Genomic DNA, 20,607 nt, shown 5'->3' with positions numbered 1-20,607 from the left:
ATCTTTTCTGCTATTCGCGCACCGCATTCCTCTCTCTCTTTCTCTCCACCTCTCCCTCCTGCTCTGTACCTGTAGCGGAGAAGATCGTCCTATCATTCTGCCTTGAATTAAAGGGACTGTTTGTAACTTTTTACGCGTATAAATCTACTGGGTCGGTTTCCCATGCGCGCTCGCGTGTGGCCGGAGTCTCTGCTCCTCTGCCTGCCTGTCTTCACTCACCCACAACTGCTGCAGCTCCTCCAGACCAACAGAGGTTTTCCATGTCTTGTGAAGTGACGGGGCTCCGCAGAGAGAAACATTATCGTCTCTGACCGGGTGCCGGAGGGAGACACCGGCACCCGGTCAGAGACGATAACCTTCCTGCTTCAGCCCCGTAGGCTGAAGCAGGAAAAGCCAGCACTAGGATCAGCAGTGATTCATGGAGAGACCTCCGTCTGGTCAGCTAACATTACTGCCAAGCAGGTGAAATATAGAGTGATATTGTGGTTTTAGCTGACGTGTGTCGCCTCACTGTTTTGAGCGATGCTCGTTCATGTCTATGTAGAGCGATGCTGACTTTCGTTGACTTAACGGCCACAGGTGTCGCTCTTAACAAGCAATTCTGAAAGTTACAAACAGTCCCTTTAAAAGAGCCGGCTCTTTGGACCGGCTCGTTCACGACCAACACATCACTACCACACTTGTTGCAGGGTGTGCATCTAGGGTGTATGGGTTGCATTACCAGACTTTAAATAAAGTTTTGTTCACACTTCTCCAGCAGATGGTGCACTTCTCTTCATACTTTATTTAGCCCGCTGCAAGCATAAAGGCAGAGACAGTAGCCTTGTGATGAATTATATTCCAGACACTTCAAATAGGGCAAACTTTGGTTGAATTAACCAGTATCTATGTGATTGTGATGATTGAATAGGAGTGTAGACGGTGAGATTTTGAGGCTCCACCGTGGATAAGCATCCACACAGCTCCTGCACAGACAGGCTGCACAACACATCATCCCTCTGAAGCCAGAGGAGAGGAGGAGCGCAGAGAGGCAGAGCAGCAGGTCTCCGACATGGCTAAAGAAGGAGCAGATATGACAGAGGAGACCGAGTACATGATAAACAAAAACGTGCTGAAAGAACCGGAAAACGTGGAGTCGTCCGGCTGCAGCGATGCTAAAGAGATGCGAGCGGTCATCCTGGCAGGTTTTGGAGGTCTAAACAAACTCAGAGTGACCAAGAAGGCAATGCCCGAGCCTCAGGATGGAGAAGTGAAGATACGCGTCAAAGCATGGTAAAAATATACATCAACATATTATCAGTGATGCATTTTACAGCTATGTATTAATGGACTGTAATGTGGCCTCCTTGTTTTGCATGCCCACGCTTCACTGTATTTCTGGCAAGTGTATGAACGCTGCTGAATGTTTCTGGAAAAATTTCGCAGTTATAAAGCCACAGGTCTTTTTCTAGTGCAGCAGGTTGGCTGGCTGGCTGGAGCACAATTCATATACCAGGAAAACTGTTGTCAAGCAAACCAGCATTTTTCAGGCAGATTTTAGTCATTTTAAAATCATCATTTCTGTTTGATAATAGCATGCATTTACAAATGATTGTTTATAGCTCATTACTGCAGAAGATTACAGCTATGTCAAATTCAAAGTTAGAAAATATAGTTTTTTTGTACATTTAGTTCAAAGTCTTTTTATTGGTATTCTGTACAAAATCCAATAAATCACAGAAATAATTGTATAAACAAATTATACCCCCCCCATCCCTATACGAATATTACTGCACCATTAAATAAGCAGAATTAATTTAATAAACAATTACATTTATACATATACATGAACGAAACATATACAAAAAAAAGGAAAAAGGAAATGACCAAAAACACAAAAAGATAAGTAAATTAAAATAATAATAATAAATAAATAAAAAAACAACAACAACAACAACTAAGTATAAGTTGTGAATTATATGTAATATGGGGTCAGCAGTTTAAAACTTCAATGTCAGTGGTATCCATTTTTTCTACATAGATTAAAAAAAGTCTCCATATAGCATAACATTTCTGAGCACACCCTCTTGTAGTATAGCGAATCTTCTCCAGTACCAAATGATGTATGAGATCTTCAAACCACATCCTAAAGGTTGGCGGAAACTTCTCTTTCCATTTAAGAAGTATAAGTCGTCTAGCTAAGAGAGATGCAAAAGCTATCATATTCTTTGCCTGGCGACTAAGATGTATGTCTTGTGGTGCTACTCGAAATACTGCAGTGATAGCACAAGGTTCTACGGGTACTTCCAAAACATCTGAAAAGGTTTTAAATATTGACTGCCAGAAACTATTTAGTTTTGGACAGAAAATATAGTTTAATAGAGAATGCCTTGTATTCACATGGGAATAGCCAGTGATTAATAATAATTATATAAATTGGGCAATCCTTAAATTTCACAACAGCTCATACTAAGTATTTGTATTATTGATTTAATAGCTGTCAGTGGGTAGAAACAGATGCATGAATCAGAAGGATTTAATGTCAACATTTTGTAAGGTTTGTCTATTTATTCTTTGTTGCAGTGGCTTGAATTTCCTGGATCTGATGGTACGTCAGGGGACTATTGATAATCCTCCGAAACCTCCTCTTGTGCCTGGGTTTGAATGCTCTGGAATAGTAGAGTCAGTAGGTGAAAACACAGCAGGATTTGAGGTTAGTGACATGAAGGATTGTAACTCTGTAATGCGAGCTAATGTTGTCTGTTTCTGAGCAACCAAATCTGCATCAACAGAAGTAGAAATGTGCTGTAAGCCTAATAATGAGCTACCCATTAATCAATCCATAATGTACTAACAACTGCTTGTTTCTCATTAGTGTGTATATATAGTGTCAGCTTGTTATCCGGCTACTCTAACATGTTTCTTTCAGATAGGCGACAGAGTTATGGCTTTTGTCAATTACAATGCCTGGGCAGAAGTTGTTTGCACACCGGTGGATTTTGTCTACAAGATGCCAGAGGAAATGACTTTTGCTGAGGCTGCTGCCTTCTCCCTGAACTTTGTGGCGGCCTATATGATGCTCTTTGAGGTCGCCAATCTGCGAGAGGGGATGTCAGTGTTGGTTCACTCAGCAGGAGGTGGTGTAGTAAGTCCATTTCTTTTATGACTATTGCACACTTCTTCATCCGATTCTCATGATAACTGACAGCTTCATACCTACAAATGGAACAAGTTGTTTGTTCCCTGTTGTTGCTTAAAGGAACGGTGCATTTAGGGGTATCTATTGGCAGAAATCGTTGTGTTTTTGTAACCTTAGAATGAGCTGTTGATATCTACTTTTTACACGGCTTTGTTGAGTACTCGATTCTGATTCGTCAATCACGGCGTTCTACAGTCTGTTATTTCTTTATAGCAGACCGTTGCTATGTATAACAGACCGTTGCTATGGAAGAAGTTCTAATCTCGAGTCTGGAGGACCATTTTTGTGTCAAATTATTGATTTCTTAAAGGACCAGTGTGTAACATTTAGGGGCATCTATTGGCAGAAATGGAATATAATATTAATAAGTATGTTTTCTTTCGTGTATAATCACCTGATAGTAAGAATCGTTGTGTTTTTGTTATCTTAGAATGAGCCGTTTATGTTTACATAGGGAGCGGGTCCTCTCCAGGGAGTCTGCCATGTTGCATCGCCATGTTTCTACAGTAGCCCAGAACAGACACTGTTAGCTTTTCCTGCTTGGGCCAGAGTCGATAATGTTACTCGCTCCCGTTACCGCCACTCTCTCTCTATTTTGTTTCACCACTCACTTCCCACGTACACACACTGTACGCATTGGCTCGGCTCCAAATGGCTCTAGAGAGGCCATTCGCGTTTTCGCGTCGGCCACCGTAGCTCTCCAACATGCTTGGCACATGGGCGAGGCTTCAGTTGGTTGCAATCTCCTAACCTCACCGTTAGATACCGCCAGATCCTACACACTGGACCTTTAAGTAAGTAGCCGTGTAATAAGCAGGATAATATACAGCTAGCAGGTCATTGTTGTGAAATAAACCCCTTCAGGGCGATGCAAGACCCCGACGCAAAGCCGCATCTGTCGGGGTTTATTTTCCAACAATGACCGGCTCGCTGTACATTATCCCTTACATATGGAGCTGGTCCTCTTCAGGGAGCCAGTCGCCAAGTTTCTACGGTCCCGGGATATCACGGTGAGGACATTTTCCCACCGGTTAATAAACTTGTGACAACACCGGTGTTACGGATTATACCGGACATTTTACAAGAAAGGATGACGCTCAATATATGCAGAGCGCTTACTTTGATCTTTAACATTGGATGGCTGTGTGTCTGGCATCTCCGGTCCAGCTTTTGCTGCGAGGCTGCAGGTTTCCACCTGGAGCCGCTGCGCCGCGCACACGGGCTGTGATCGCTCCGTCCTCCGCAAGGTGATTACGTCATTAACGTTATGGTTCCCTTATAGCATTGGGTTGAAATCGGAAATATTGCCAATTGGCGCTTTTGCTTTTCTCTTTGACACCAAATCCTCCGCCATCGTCTTGTCTGTCAACTCTCTCCTACTACTCCATACGGAGCAGACACTTTCACTTTCAGATTGTAGCGTCCGCTGTCCAACTATGTATTGATAACACGCCACTGATACGCCAAAATGAACTGAATGGGTTTCACTAAAACTTCTTGAACATCCTTTTGAGTAATTTAAGATTTGAAATAACTGAAAGAAATGCATAATTATTCAAAAAACAGTTAATGTTAACTAATGATTTAATTATAATAATACAATGTAGATTTACTACACCACACATCTCATTCTCTATAAATGTCTTTGATTGTTGTCTCATGGTGTACATGCTGTTGCCTTTGTGTGATCTTGGTATATTTAGAGTTAAACCTCTGTGTTCTCAGGCGTTGATGAATTGTTGCATCTGTTTTGTTATTTTCAGGGTCAAGCGGTGGCTCAGCTGTGCTCCACTGTACCCAATGTCACAGTGTTTGGGATCGCCTCATGTTTCAAACACGCAGCCATCAGAGACTCGGTGACTCACCTCTTTGACAGGAACGTTGATTACATGCAAGAAGTGAAAAAGTAAGCATTGAAGGTTTGTCCGTATTATGATTGATTTGAGGCTGTATTTAGTTCCTCATGGAGTATTTTCACAACAGTAACTTGTCGATGTTAAAAAATGAATTTGAAGGCATCATCAGCCATGTGGCATGTTATACATGTACACTAATGTGATGACGTGGACCTCACTGAGAGCAGAGGGTTGTGCAAGGAGACAGATGTTACCTGCTGCCTTATTTGGTCTTGTGTGGCCGTGGTCCCCATGGCAACTCACGGCTCATCTGAGAGAGGAGCAGCAGCATTGTGTAGGGCGGAGGTCTGCGCTGGCAATGTGGAACAACTGAGCCAATTAGGGCCAAGCATTGATGCCCTACACATTCCATTCACAACACAGCACGCCGTCATGCCGTTTGCACTACAAAGACACCCCCTTGTAGCAAACACTGCCTGAGTAGTATGATGCAGGTTTACTGCTATTGTGCCGTGATGTTTTCATCTGTTTTTGAAGCTTTTGATTATTTAGAGAACACCATCCTCTGCTTCAGAAAGCCTTCACAGTAAATTGTGTGGCTACACTGTTGAGTCATTTAATCAGGATACATGCACCATACATGAAACATGCTGTATTATTTTATTTTTCAGATTATAATAATACATATTTTTTTTCACGAGCACTGATTGTCTCATGTTTTCTGCCTACATATCAACAGTGGTAGTGGATTAATATGCCTTTCATGTCTCTGGCCCGCACATTCTTCTCAGGATCAAGAGCAAAGTACAATTAAATTAGTCTTTTTACAAAAGGCAAAAACCATGGGAATCACAAGACCACCAAGCAGTTCAGCCAAGCAGGTGTCCAGGGCCACAAGGCAGAAAGTAGTCGCCTTGATTAGAACATGCCTTTCATTCTTTCATGTCCGTGTCTTTAACAAGTCTCATTATGGCAAACCTTTTTGTCTGATTGATTCTGTGTGTGATCATTAAACCTTTGTGTAACATTATAGAAAGCATGTTACTGATGAGGAGTTGTTGTGGGCATTGCATAACATCAAGTTCTTTATAAGAAAACTGTAGGCAGAGTCAAAACAAAATAACGTGGGCTGTATACTGCAACTTTTTCTCAGAGTAATACTCCAGAGAATCGATGCTCATAACTTATGAATCCATGATTGGATGAAACCTGAAGCAGCTCCAGAGTATGACTCACACAGACTGAATATATGGACAGATGGAGAAAACAGTTTTGCTCTTTTACATTTAGTGCTCATAGTCGTAAATAAGGTAATACAGCCACATCACTGTAAATGTATGAAGCTGACCTCTGATTTAGAGCTGCAACGATTAATTCATTAATTGATTAGTTGTCAACTATTAAATTAATCGGCAACTATTTTAATAATCGAAGAAATTCTCTGATTCCAGCTTCTTAAATGTGAATATTTTCTGGTTTCTTTACTCCTCTATGACAGTAAACTGAATATCTTTAAGTTGTGGACAAAACAATGATTGACATTTTTCACCATTTTCTGACATTTTATAGACAAAACAACTAATCGATTAATCAAGAAAATTATCGGCAAATTAATTGGCAATGAAAATAATTGTTAGTTTCAGCCCTACTACACTGTATCTCAGCTGAAAGCTGAAACGGTTAGTCGATCAACTGATTAGACGATACGAATGAGTCTGCAAATATTTTACGGCTGCAGCAAATTTTCATTACTGATTAATCTGCTGATTATTTGGACATAGTATGTCAGAGGATAGTGAAACATGCCCATCACAATTTCCTAACGTTCACGGTGATGTCTTTAAATTGCTTGTTTATTATTATATAATGTTAAGAAAAGCTGAAAATGCTCACCTGTATATCTGGAACCAGGGAATTAAAAAACAGTTTGTTTTTTAGCTTAAAAAATGACCCAAACTATTAATTATCAAAATAGTTAGCAATTTATTTTTTGTTAATCAACTAATCATTTAATCGACCAACTAAAGGAACAGTGTGTAACATTTCGGGGGCTCTATTAGCAGAAATGGAATATAATATTCATAACTATGTTTTCATTACTGTATAATCACCTGAAACTAAGAACATTGTGTTTTCGTTAGCTTAGAACGAGCGCTTCATATCTACATAGGGAGCAGGTCCTCTTCATGGAGTCCACCATGTTGCTTCGCCATGTTTCTATAGTAGCCCAGAACGGACAAACCAAACACTGACTCTAGAGAGAGCCTTTCATGTTTTTATATTATATTATATTTTATATTAGGCCACCGTGGTTCTCCAACACGCTTGTGAAACTGCGGTAACGTGAGCCACCGTCTGACTTCCGTTGCTGCTAAAGTAGTGTTATTATGGTAAGGATGGCCTCTGTGCGAGGCGAACGGCGTTACCACGGTTTTGCACTCGCCGGCTCACGCTACCGCACTCTTGGAAAGAGAGGAGTGAGCGGAGGGCTACTCAGTTGGTTGCAATCTGCAACCACACCACTAGATGTTACCAAAAATCCTACACACTGTACCTTTAACTAAGACATCAACTTGGGCTCTGGGAAACGGTGTTGGGCATATTTTAAAATGTTTTGACATTTGATGGACCAAACAAATTTTTTAATTGAAAAAAGCATTAGTTGCAGCTCTAATGTTGAGACTAAAGAATTAGTAAAGTAGATTATATAAATCCTTTTTTCCCGTGGACCTCACCTTTACTTTGTTCTTAATGTTTTAGGATTTCTCCAGAGGGAGTAGACATCGTATTGGACTGCCTGTGTGGGGAGAACACAGCGAAAGGCCTGACTCTGCTGAGGCCTTTGGGAACCTACATACTTTATGGTGGGAACAGTATTTATGCTTTCTATTTAGTACTTTCAAAGTGGAAATAACTAAAAACGCAGTGTATTTGTGTGCAGTCAAATTTGAGTCGATTTGCTTCAAGTTAATATTAGCAGTTAAAGGAATAGTTTGACAATTTGGGAAACACGCTTATTTCTTGCCGAGGGTTATATGAGAAGATTGATACCACTCTTACATCAGCAGGTGTCAACGTTGATGTTTCTTTTTTCCATTTGCCTGATCGGTCAAGTGGGTCAGAAATGTACTTGCCCAAAGTCAGTTTTTACTTGCCCCTACACAAATTGTTTTATTTATTTGCGGTTATCAAATAACAACAAAGACCAAAGTTAATTAATCTGGAGTTTCACCCACATCCTCTAACGCCACCCAACTAAACTCTAAACTAAACTAAGCGCTTCAGCCTTCAGCTCATAAACTTTCAACTCATAAACGCCAATTTCTCGCGAGTGCCCGATCGTTACTGTGATGGAATTTTACATTAATTCCTCTCTTCTTGGTCGGGAGGTCAGAGTGTTTGTCAGAGTGTCCCTCTGTTGACATTATTGGGTTGGAGTCCTGTCTAGAGGAGCCACCGTTATCTGTACAGCTGTGTCTGTAGTGGGGACCGTAGAGCCAGTCGCTAGGGCAACCAGGGTCAGAGATGCCAGAGGAACGGAGTAAGTCAAAACATGATAAGGGGTAAGACACTGAGCACCAAGGAGGAAGGACAGAGTTGTGAGGCCTTCACGCAGAGAGCACCTCAATGTGGAGACCTGATAATTGCTCCTTGATCAAGCTTCAATAAACCTTCTTTGTAAGACATCATCAGCTCTGGGACCTCTTCCTTCCTTAAGTTAACTTGTGTATCAATTATTCCATCACAGTTACTGCGCATGTGCGACTCTCATCAGAGATGTGAAGGAAGCGAGATGGCTCACGCCTTAGCTACTTCTATCATCAGCTCCGGGTAGCGTAGCTTAGCATTAAAGACTGGAAACGGGGAAACAGCTAGCCTGGTGACAACAAGACTTCAGGAAATCACTGCTCCACGCCAAGAAATAGTCCGGCACATAACCCTCTGTAAAACGGCTAAAAACGTTTTTACACTTTGGTTTTTGTGCGGATTAAACAAATGAGATAGAACATGTTAATTTGTGAGCTTTAGAGGTGCTTGTAGGTGGATTTTGTTACCTTTGGACAGAGCTAGGCTAGCTGTTTCCCCCTGTTTCCAGTCTTTATGCTAAGCTAAGCTAACCGTCTTCTGGCTATATTTTCATTTTTAACAGACAGACATGAGGGTGGTGTTGGTCTTCTTATCTATTGTAACTCTTGGCAAGAAAGCAAATAAGAGTATTTACTATATGGTCAAACTATTCCATTAAAGACAAGTCTTGAATTCATTACATGTGTTGGCAGCCGGACTGAGTGTGAGACAGCGAGGCTCACTTGAACAAAACGCGCTCCATCCGTAGCCTGCAAACGAAATGTATTGTCCTTCACAACTACTTATCTGATTTCTGTTAATTAGTTTAGTTTGAGTTAAGACTCATGAATCAAGTAACAGCATTAGAGGGAGATTAATTAATTTATTCTTTAGTTATACTGAATATGTGCGAGGCATGCTTGCATAGATCTATGGGTCTAAAGGTGCCATCTGTTCCTCCCCCACCTTCACCCATCATGCTTTGTGGCTGCCTGTTATTGACCAGTCACTTCTCTGCCTAGCCTCTTGCACAGCACTCAGCAATCCTTCTATTCTTGTTTTTTCAGGCGCGTCAAACATGGTAACTGGGGAAACAAAGAGTTTCTTCAGCTTTGCAAAATCTGTGAGTCAGAGATGCAGTCTGTTATCAACATCTGAAGGAAACAGTAATGAACATTTCATCATTTCACAGCAAATGAAATGCACACAAATGCGTCACTCGGGATGAACGTGTCTCTCTGTGTTTCTGTTTTTTTTTTTTCCTCCAGTGGTGGCAGGTGGAGAAGGTGAACCCTATTAAACTATACGAGGAGAACAAAGTCATAGCAGGATTCTCGCTCCTCAACCTCCTCTTCAAACACGGGAAATGTAGTCTTGTGAAATCCGTGATGGACAAGCTCTTGCGTCTCTATGATGAAAAGAAGATCAAGCCGGTAGTGGACTCCCTGTGGGCGCTGGAGGAGGTAAGACCCCGGGGGGATCGGAGCGTGTAAGACAGTGAATGATGAGCAAATTTAAAATGATCTGATTGCAGTGGTTATATAAATGGAGATGCTAGGTTTAAGATTCAAGAGAAGATTTTATGCAAACATCTTGGACAGCGTTTAATCTGTTGTTTGTCACTGCTGCTTTCTGTGGGACATTGTCAGCTGTTCTTGGACATTCTTCCACAGATGGTGGGTAGGTTGCATCTTACTGTTCCACGATTATTTCACACCAACACAAAGCCCAACAAGCCATACGTCAATCACTTCACTTTCGATTTCTACAAACTCTTTAAGTCTCCATTTAACTGTGGTTATTCCATTTCTGGGGAATATTTGTACAGTACACCTGCACATACCTATTCTCATCACAAAAGCCACTTTTCACAAAGGCCACAACAAGTTTTAGTGCAATGTGTGCTTGCTTAGGTCTTGAGCTTGCTCAGGACCATTGACTGTATATAAGAAGGAGTGACCTTGACGTCACCCATTGGTTTGTGGACTGCCGTTTTGAAGCCTTGAGTTCAGCATTTTGTTTTTTTGCAACCAGTAGTGACACGAGAGGGTGGAGCTATGTACAACCGAACGCTGAATAAGACGTTTTCAGGCGACCAAAAACGTTACAGTTAACTTTCATGAACTGAAAACACACTGTGAAAGGATTAAAGTTGTAAGACGAGAACACAGACAACTCCTAGACCGGACAACGCCGTGGTAGAGACCTGTCAATCAAAAGGTAGCCACGCCCTAAAGCATCCCCTGCTTTATGGTCTATTTGACTCTAAATGGGACCATTATTACTAAATGAACATCATGCTGTATTGAAGAAGACTTGAAACTAGCGATTGAGACCATAAACTCATGTTTACAATGTTTACTGAGGTAATAAGTAGGGTCATTTTCTAATAGACTTCTATGCAATCAAACTTATTTTTGCAACCAGAGGAGTCGCCCCCTGCTGGCTATTAGAAAGAATGCAAGTTTAAGGCACTTCAGCATTGGCTTCACTTCTCTCATCACCTACAAGCACCTCGATCTCTGTCAGAATGAATAATTTTCTTGGTTTCCCTCTCAGTAGTCACCGTGATTCATGAAAAACATTTATGAGGTGTAGAGGGTGGGATATAAGGCTGATCCACGTGTGTACATTTCCAGGTGGACTGATTTATAAAGGGAACATTGTCTGCAGGTGTGCGTACCGCAGTTTAATAAGTCAGATTTTTTTTGGGAGCACGCCATTTTTGACTTTTGTGCGAACGGACATTTTTAGTATGGATCCTACAGACTGTTTTATAAATGAGACCCCTGATCATTACAGTTTGAATATGAAAATGAAAATTAAGATATTTTGAATAAAAAGTGACAGAGTGCGCTTGATTGATTAGCTGCACCTGAGATGGGAGGAGCTACACCTTTGATTTGTCTTTTTGGTTTATGAAGTTTGGTGACGTAATGTAATTCTGACATAGCTCTGCACAAGTTCAACCTGAGCAGGCGTCTAATTAGCTGGAATAAGTGAAAACATCTGTGTGTGCGTGCACTGTGCAGGCCCTTTAAATTGGGCACTTTTGCACCAAATACTAAAAATCGAGTAAATGTACATGAAATAAATAATAGAGCTCTTTCACGGCAGACATTTTGACTGCCATAGCAGGAAAAACAAAGACGAAAAAAATGTGTTAACGATGGCTCAGTGCTTTTCCTGCTATCACATATAAAAAATGTCTGAAGGGTTTATCCCTGGCAGCCGGCAATACTTGTCCATATCTTTCATGAGCCACAACTATAGAGTCGAAAGGATAAAAGCTGCTGTCTGTGGTAATGGTGGTTTATCTCCATTTCCAGTAGCTCCATATTACTGTACTCATGGTACCATTAAACATTAAGCCAGAGACATTTGGGAAATGAGACGGTGCACTGGGAGTCAGTTTCCTGTATCTGTGTCACGTGGGTTTCACCACTGCCCCGCCCCTTTAGGGTCTAGTGGTATGTCCTGAGTCTATTAACTCTGATCTCTGATTTGTTCCCCTGCCATGTCCTTATAAAGATATAATTGAAGGGCTTTTTGGCTCCAAGCTATAGACCAGACCAGCATTGCGTCATCGCCGAGGCTGCGCTCCCGTTTTGGGGAAAGAATCTCGCCGTCACAGGAGAGAAAATGATGAAAAGCTGTTGTGTAGCGGGTTAACCGACGTTTTCACACTGAGATTTGAGGCACATACGATACGTGAATACTCACTGTCAGTGTGGTAAATGGCTAAAAGATGCTGGTTACACTCAAGCCCCCAGGAAGAGCGCCGGTCATTGATGCCAATTTTCGTAGTGGCCAAACGGTACTACAACTTCTGTGTCCGTCCGCTGAGTTACAGACGTCTCTTTCCCAATGCAAGTCTATGGGAAAAAGTATTTTTGGGTCCATTGGCATCACGTGACGGACACAGAAGTTGTAGTAACACCGTTTGGCCACTACGAAAATTGGGATCAACGACCGGCATAAAGTTTTACCTGAAAGCGATTTGCCTAATTGTTCCCATCAGTGATGTGAGAATGCATCTAACACATCCTCACACATCCTCACACGCCCTCTTTACAAGTAAAATATTGGAAATTTTTCCACATCCAAAAAATTTGAGGCAGCGCAGGTAATCGATCACGAGACGCTGGTAACAAGTCATTCTGAACTTTGTATCTACAGTCAGAGACAGAGAACAGGCTGATGAAATGATCTTCTGATTTTCATTTCTCATGGGAAACTCCCCCGCTACTGATCGTCATTAAACTTTGGGAGCTTTGTCAGGCCATTCACTGGAACCATTGCCCATGAGGAATCTCATTAGAGGGGAGGATGGCGTGGGATGTAGTGTCAGGGGCACAGCCTGCCTCGTCTGTTCATATGCCTGGACGGAGAATTCAGAGGGCATTAGTTTACATGTTGTTGTTTCTGTGGAGAACGTGCGTGACCAAAACAGAATAACTGGAGCACCAGCAGTTTTAGTTAGGAAAAAATGAATCTGTCTCTTTCACCTAGGAGTCCCAACATAAATAAATACTATTTAAAAAATAAAATAAAAGTGAGCCTACACAGAGATTGTTTGAAAGTACCAGAAAAGCACCATTACACCAATGCCAGTGGATCTCACTCCCTCTCGCTACCTAGCAGCAAAGTGCTGGACAAGTTTCTGACCTATTTTTGCTCTTGGCTTGATATCCGCTATTTCTTTTAGCAAATGAACGCTTGTGACACAACAGCTTCCAGACAAAGAGGCACATTCAGTTGTGTCTTTGTGTGGACTGTAATGAGAAAGCAAGATATGACATCCCGAGTAATCTTTTGTGATGTGTGAATTTTTTCTCAACACAATTGAGTCAGACGAGCTTTAATGAGTAGCATTATTAGTGTTTCATTGTTTCCAGGTTTTGACCTGCTAGGTGTAGAGAAAATGTCACAGTAAATTCATTCAGTGAGTTCATTGTTTTCATGCAAATACAAACCATGTAGACTCCACTTGGACCCTACTATTATTTGATCTTTGGCGTGCAGGGTTGTTATACAGTAGTAAACTAAAACTGAAACTATAAATGAAAATAAGCAGTGAAAAATATTTTTAGTAAACTAAATAAAAACTATATCCTTTAAGAAAAACCAAAACTAAACTGAAACTGTATTGCCTGGGTAAAAAACTAATAAAAATGAACAAATTAATTCCAGTTTTAGTTTTTTAACTACTCACAACCGAAAAAAGGAGACAAATGAATTTCCATCAACTCTCGTGACGTTGAACCACAGAAATTGAACTGACTTGACCTTCCAGGAGATGGCGCTATGCCGCAATTGCTTTACATCGGACATTAAAGAAGCACAAAGATTAAACATTAAACATTATGGCCATTCCTACACAGTTTTCCAACTATGTATTTTGTATGTATATTCTGAGACATTACAGCTGGCCCTAACAAAAACAAGCTAAAACTAAATATATAAAAACTAAACCTTTCTGAAAAACAGAAACTAAACTAAAACTAGCAAACGCACTCTGAAAACAAACTAAAACTAAACTAAAATGAAATTGAAAAGCCAAAACTAAAATAAAATAAAAACTAATTGAAAATAAGCCTTGTTGGGGTGCTGTACATCGATGGGGCAGATTGAAGCTTTAAAGCTGTGGTGTGTTTTTGAGTTGGAGAAAATCATGAAAATAATTGCAGTTGCCCTACTTCTCCCATTCCTCCACCACCCTGCTCACAGCAATCAGACTGCAGTTGATTAACAACATGGACCAAAGCTCAGATTTTCTTAAACTGACGGTTAACTGGTCAGATCGCACAGCCTTAAAAGATTCTGACATATTGTCTCACTCAGTTAGGTTCGCCTATCAGTAGAAACTGGGATGAGATTTGAATTTATACAAAATGTCAGCTAATAAAACATATTGCAGACACATGTTTCCACAGACTCCCTGGTGGCAGACGTCCAGACTTCAGTTTGAGTGTATTAAAAGCCCCGCCTGCACTCTTTCTCCTGTTAAAATGGTTGCAGTGCATCTACACTACTGTAGGTGTTAACTCTCCTTTATCAGTATAACAGACTTTATGAGTCAGTCATGGTACCATCTGTAATGTTGTCCACAGTTTATAATGTGTTTATTTCTGAGAGAAACACAATTTCTGCTTTACTATGCAATGTATCATTTAGGTTATTCTAGATTTATATGTTTCTGCCTTCATTGACAAAAAGTCTCACTGCCTAAATCTGTTTGAAAATGGGGAGTCTGGTGTTCAATAGTGAACAATGTGTCTAGTCTTATGTTACATTTAGGTATTCAATAGGGCTCTCAGAGTTAACGCGTTAACGCAAAATCGTTTTAATGCCACTAATATCTTTAACGCATTAATGCAATCGATCTTCCGTAGGTTGTAGCGGGATCAGTTTTAAAGCTAGAGGTTGAAGATACTGGTATCATATGAATCTGGAAAACCTAAGGAATCCTTTGGTACCAACCATGTCATACTAGCTTTTTGCAAAGGAGGCTAAATAACGCTCCAAACTTACGCTAAATGTTGCCGAGGAAAAACTGACATGGCCATATTCAAAGGGGTCCCTTGACCTCTGACCTCAAGATATGTGAATGAAAATGGGTTCTATGGGTACCCACAAGTCTCCCCTTTACAGACATGCCCACTTTATGATAATCACATGCAGTTTGGGGCAAGTCATAGTCAAGTCAGCACACTGACACACTGACAGCTGTTGTTGCCTGTTGGGCTGCAGTTTGCCATGTTATGATTTGAGCATGTTTTTTATGCTAAATGCAGTACCTGTGAGGGTTTCTGGACAATATTTGTCATGTTTTTTGTTAATTGATTTCGAATAATAAATATATACAAACATTTGCATAAAGCAGCATATTTGCTCACTCCTGTGTTGATATTACCATGTTGAGATATTTGACAAATCTCCCTTTAAGGTACATTTTGAACAGATAAAAAATGTGCAATTAATTTGCGATTAAACGTGATTAAATATTTGAATCGATTGACAGCCCTAGTATTCAATAAATTATCCTTAGAACTGTTAGTATAAAGTTATTTCATACTCACATAAATGAATAAAAAATAAACATCTCCATGAGGATATTATGTTTTTCCAGAGCTGAGGACTTTATTATGTTGGTCAAGAAAGTGAATATTAAAATCAGTTGTTTTTGCAGGACGTGACTCACTTTAAAGTCATCATTTATTTATTATTAGAACCCATTTTAGACGGCGGTCTAAAGCTTGTTTATCAAACCACCAATGCAAATTACAGCCTACAATGTCCCTGCACTCACAGGTGAAATGAAGCTGTGTATTTGTGTACTTCTCTTCTTGGATCAATGCTGCAGGCAGTCAAGTGTTCAATGTGATGTCAAAGTAGCCCCGCAGGGTGAGTCAGCGTCATTTAGTCAGCATTAAGGCTAATCATTTTTCTCGCAGAGTAAGTTTAGATTATGGATGATCTGAGGAAATAGCCTTGTGTCTGTAATGACCAGGAAATGGTTGCAAAAGTGTCTTTGTGTGGATTCAGTTGACAAAAGATGTTTTTCAGCAGGTGCTTTCAAATGTTTTTTCGATGTTACAGCGGGCTTCCTGTCGGAGAGCTCAATTCATTCACCAGTTTTATCAGCAGAAGTAAAAAGTTTTTTCGGCACCCTTGTTTCTTACATGTTTAGTACACATTTAATACAACATGTTACAGCTCAAATCATTCAAAATTTAACTTTTGTTCACTGGGCACTTTCCTTTCCTATAAAATGATCCGGATTAGACTTAGTTGTAGTACCAGCCTTATACTGCTTTATAACAAGAACGTTTAGAACTTCTCTGATAATATAAAATAATCATACTATTTTTTTTATAGATGTTAAAAATAAGAGTTATTATTTGATTTATGAGATTTTATTTGTGATATCGCAGTTGATGTATGAATATATGTTGTCAACAGTTCAGCTTGTTGAAAGTAGGTTAATTGTTGTGTTTTATTCTCAGGTAAAAGAGGCCATGCAGAGAATTCATGACAGAGGCAACATAGGAAAACTCATTCTGGATGTGGAGAAGTCTCCAACCCCGCTGGTAACAGTTTTAATGTGTTTTTTCAGAGTTAATTGTAGGAATGAAGTTATTAAAAAGCTTACATCAATAAACGGGGCTGTTAAGTAGCTCTTGATCTTAAGTGCAATTCTACAAATATTTTTCACCCTGACTTATGCAACAGCACTTTACATCTTTTACAGTAAGAGCAAGATGATGAATTGATCTCAAAGGCTAAGTCTGTATGCCATCTTATGATATCAACAAGCATAAAATACTATTTATAAGTTGAACAGGAGACAAAACAGACACTTTATATACTCAAAATGTCACTGAACACATTATAAAAGTATGATCTACATTTACAGCTTTCTGTATCTTATATAGTATTATTACCAAATACAAGTAAGACTAAGATAATAAAGTTGATTTAGTTTGATTTGATCAATCTGGATGCCAAATTAAGTTATTATATGAATTTGATAGACAGGAGGAAGTTACTGTATGTACGTTAATAGACTGACTATAAGGGTGTGTGTATATAGTATACTGTATATGTAGCAGCGTCATCATGCAGAAACCTACGTCAGGTCACGTTGGAAAAGGTTTTTAGAGGGGCTTGGGAAAATAGCATTTTGACACTAAAACATACATACTTTGACCACAATTTTAAAGTTTGGATTTGAATACATAAGGAACACCACTGGGAAGCTACAGAATGATTTAAAAACCTGAAAGAATTATTAATAATAGAAATAATAATAATAATAATGATAATAATAATAATGGACCCGCCGTTAAACCACACAACTGATTTGCTGGCTGACTCGCTGTGTGGTATTTGCTGTTGATAAATTCTTACATTTGACATTTCTGATGCCTACAGCGCATTTTCAGGTCAAGTCAGGGTCATAAGGAGGCAGCGAGTAGGATTGTTTTATAGCAGTCGTTTCCATGGTGATCTCAACATCGAACCTAGAAACTCTATTAGATGTTTAGACATGCTCGTATTGAAAGTATAGACCCTGAATACAGCTGCACCTTAGCAGAGTGCAGATATACATACTGTACAGTATGTCAACTCACATCTTCAGCTCTGTTTCTCTGTATGGGGAGCTCAGTATACAGTTAATGACAGCTGAATAATATTTGACCACTAGATGGCCAGCGACAGCACAGAGACCAGCGAGGCAGGAGAGGAGGAAGAGGAGCCAGAGGGAGACAACGACAGCAAGGAGCGAATGCCTTTCATCCATTAAACCCCACCGCAACACGCCTAGAGACTGCACAGATTCACCACAGAGGAACACAACCACACACACACACACACGTGTTGTGCAGTATGTATGTATGCATGTGCTGTATGCATGGATGCATGAATGGATGTATGTACAGTATGTTTTTGTGCCTCTTGTCTGTTACCTATTGTTTGTCAGTTGATTTATCAAGCAAATGTTTTGGGTACATGAACAACATGTTTGTCACCCAGGCAACAAGTGCAAGTGCCATTCGAAGATATAGTATTATTATATTCTTTTACGGTATTATGAAGTCATGTTATACTAGCCAGTAATGTGAATAGGGTTGTGTCCATTTCACAGTTAATTGCATCTGCCAGTTTGTTGACTGAATAAGCATTTAAACCTGCTGATTTGCTGTTATCACTTTAAGATTAGTACCCTTAAAAACAGATTTACTAAAGCACACAAGTGTCATACTATAACAAGCTTAACATGTCTAAACGTTTCACAAGATAGTGTACAGTGGAAACCTTTTATAATGATCACGTCTGTCCGGGTCGAATTGATCACTACAAGCGGATGATTATTATAAACTATTTTTTTTTCTTTATTTCTCATGCAGATTACCATCGAATTAACATTTGTATATTTATTAAATTAATATAAAGTAATGAAACAGACAGCTTCACTATTTACTGATTTTTACTGCTGTTATTTTTTGTTCAAATTTAATTACTGTACTGTGTGTAATTAAAATACACTATAATACAGTACAGTGCTGTTCATAAAGTATAGTTTATTGTTGTTCAAATTATAATTAGGTTATAGCCTAAGACAGCATTGTGCTGTTAACAAATACAGTAACATCAGCCGTGCAAAATACGCTACTAAGCCACAGCTTGGCGACATTTTCAGTGCGTTTCTACATTTTTAACAGGCCTGAAAATAAACCGAATCAATGCCTAGTATAAAAATACAATTTTTATAATATATGATAATATTTTTTCCATAAGTTATCTTGTATGGAAAGACCCAAAATTAACTAGAGGCAAGAGTTGAAAATTAGCAATAGCTATAAACTCTCAGACATCAGTTTCATGTCCTGTATGGGAACTATGTTAAATTGCATCTTCCATATCAAATAAAATTCAATTAAAAAAAATATATACAATTTCAAAAAACACTGAAAGCAGACTTCTTGATTACACTAATTATTATATCTATAAATATTGTTATTTAAACAGCATTTTTATAGGAATGATTCTGAAGCTTTTTGATCCATATAAGCGGTTTCCACAATGATTTTATTCTCGTCTGTCCTCAGCGATGGCAGCTGTGAAATGAAAGCAAACACTTGACATTAGTTTGAGAAAATGACCAGAATGCTTTTAATGCTTCTGACCAAGACAGTGAATTACTTTCTTATGATAATGATGTGTAAGCCACAAGAGGTAGAAAGGTCTGTGTGTAGATATTTGCATGATATTTTATTCTTTGGGGCTAACCTTTGTAATATTACGGGATCACCAGTGCCTTTGAGCTACAAACGAGCGTTTGATACTTGAAATGCTTTCCTCGTGTGAAGTTCGCATTGAGCAAACTAACAAAAAAAGGTATTTTAGTACGGAAACGGATGCATAAACTATTAAAAACTCCCCGTCTGATCATATAATTTGTAGTGAGGTGAATCTACGGTGCCACCAGAGCTCTGTTCATGTAATAAGTTATTGGATTGAGGATGTTTTCCCTCTAAAGTGTATATTCAGAACTTTTACTAAAATACATAATACACAACGCTACACAGCGTTACATTTATCGAAAGGTCACAAACATTTGATAAGAACATACTGTATGTAAATACAAGATAACATGAGATAAATCAATGAATTGAGAATTTTCTTATGGGGAGGATAATGAAGTGGTCAACATAAATTATTTTTTACAATGAGCTGGTGTAAAAAGGCATTGTGATTTAGGTCTGAGCAACGCTGTGTATAACTTTATTTAACGCCCTCAGCTTTACTCCACATCTGCGAGCATACTTGCCAACCCTCCCAATTTTCCTGGGAGACTCACGTTTTTCGTCGCACTCTCCCAGTTTCCTCCTGGGGTCACAATTCTCCCCAATTTCTCCCCATTTTTGACAAATGTTCACACCTTTTTTTCCTTTTCATTATCTCAACCTGTTTGCAGCAGAGAGCTGCTCACAGTTTGTGCTGCGATCGCTGTTCGATGCAGCACCCAAAGTTGGGCTTTGCTCGATGCAGCAAAAAGCTGTTGTGTGGCGGTGCAAGCTATTGGAAATAGCAGGGGTTTCAGGGCGCAGTGGTGCTGTTGTCACGTTGTGTCTGAAAGGACCTTCAGTGAGTGAGAGGAGAAGAGGGAAATGGAAAGTAGGAGAAAGAAAAAGGCCCTACTTATTTCCATTCTTTAAAAGTCACCACAATGCAGGAAACAAAGTCTCTGAAACTCTGGTTTCAAAATCCTCCCTATTTTGAGGTCTCAAGGTTGGCAAGTATGTCTGCGAGTTGTTATTGAAATGTAAACAGCTGACAAGGAACAAATGTTCACACTCACATATTCAAACGACAGATCTGTTTTAATTTAGAATTTATCAAACTAAAAACAAACTATATTGTTTTCACTATTTTTGGAGCCTTGCTTATTGAGTGTTTTTTATACATATCGGTTAGTCCATCTGAATTAGGGCTGGG

General features: G+C 39.6%; 1 protein-coding gene across 1 annotated transcript; it reads left to right on the top strand.

Moving 5' to 3' along the window:
- The first annotated feature begins 783 nt into the window (after positions 1-783).
- vat1l (vesicle amine transport 1-like) lies at positions 784-19,812 on the top strand. Its single transcript, XM_074617538.1, has 9 exons — positions 784-1,272; positions 2,563-2,692; positions 2,909-3,124; positions 4,942-5,084; positions 7,795-7,898; positions 9,669-9,724; positions 9,870-10,064; positions 16,611-16,694; positions 17,813-19,812. The coding sequence occupies exons 1-9, from the start codon at positions 1,052-1,054 to the stop codon at positions 17,909-17,911; spliced, it is 1,248 nt and encodes a 415-aa protein (XP_074473639.1). The 5' UTR covers positions 784-1,051; the 3' UTR covers positions 17,912-19,812.
- The last annotated feature ends 795 nt before the right edge of the window (positions 19,813-20,607 follow it).

Source organism: Sebastes fasciatus, chromosome 2, assembly GCF_043250625.1.
Source record: "Sebastes fasciatus isolate fSebFas1 chromosome 2, fSebFas1.pri, whole genome shotgun sequence".
In the NCBI taxonomy this organism is placed as follows: Eukaryota; Metazoa; Chordata; class Actinopteri; order Perciformes; family Sebastidae; genus Sebastes; species Sebastes fasciatus.
Note: the sequence above shows the minus strand (reverse complement) of the source record. Positions and strands in the feature narration are given on the sequence as shown.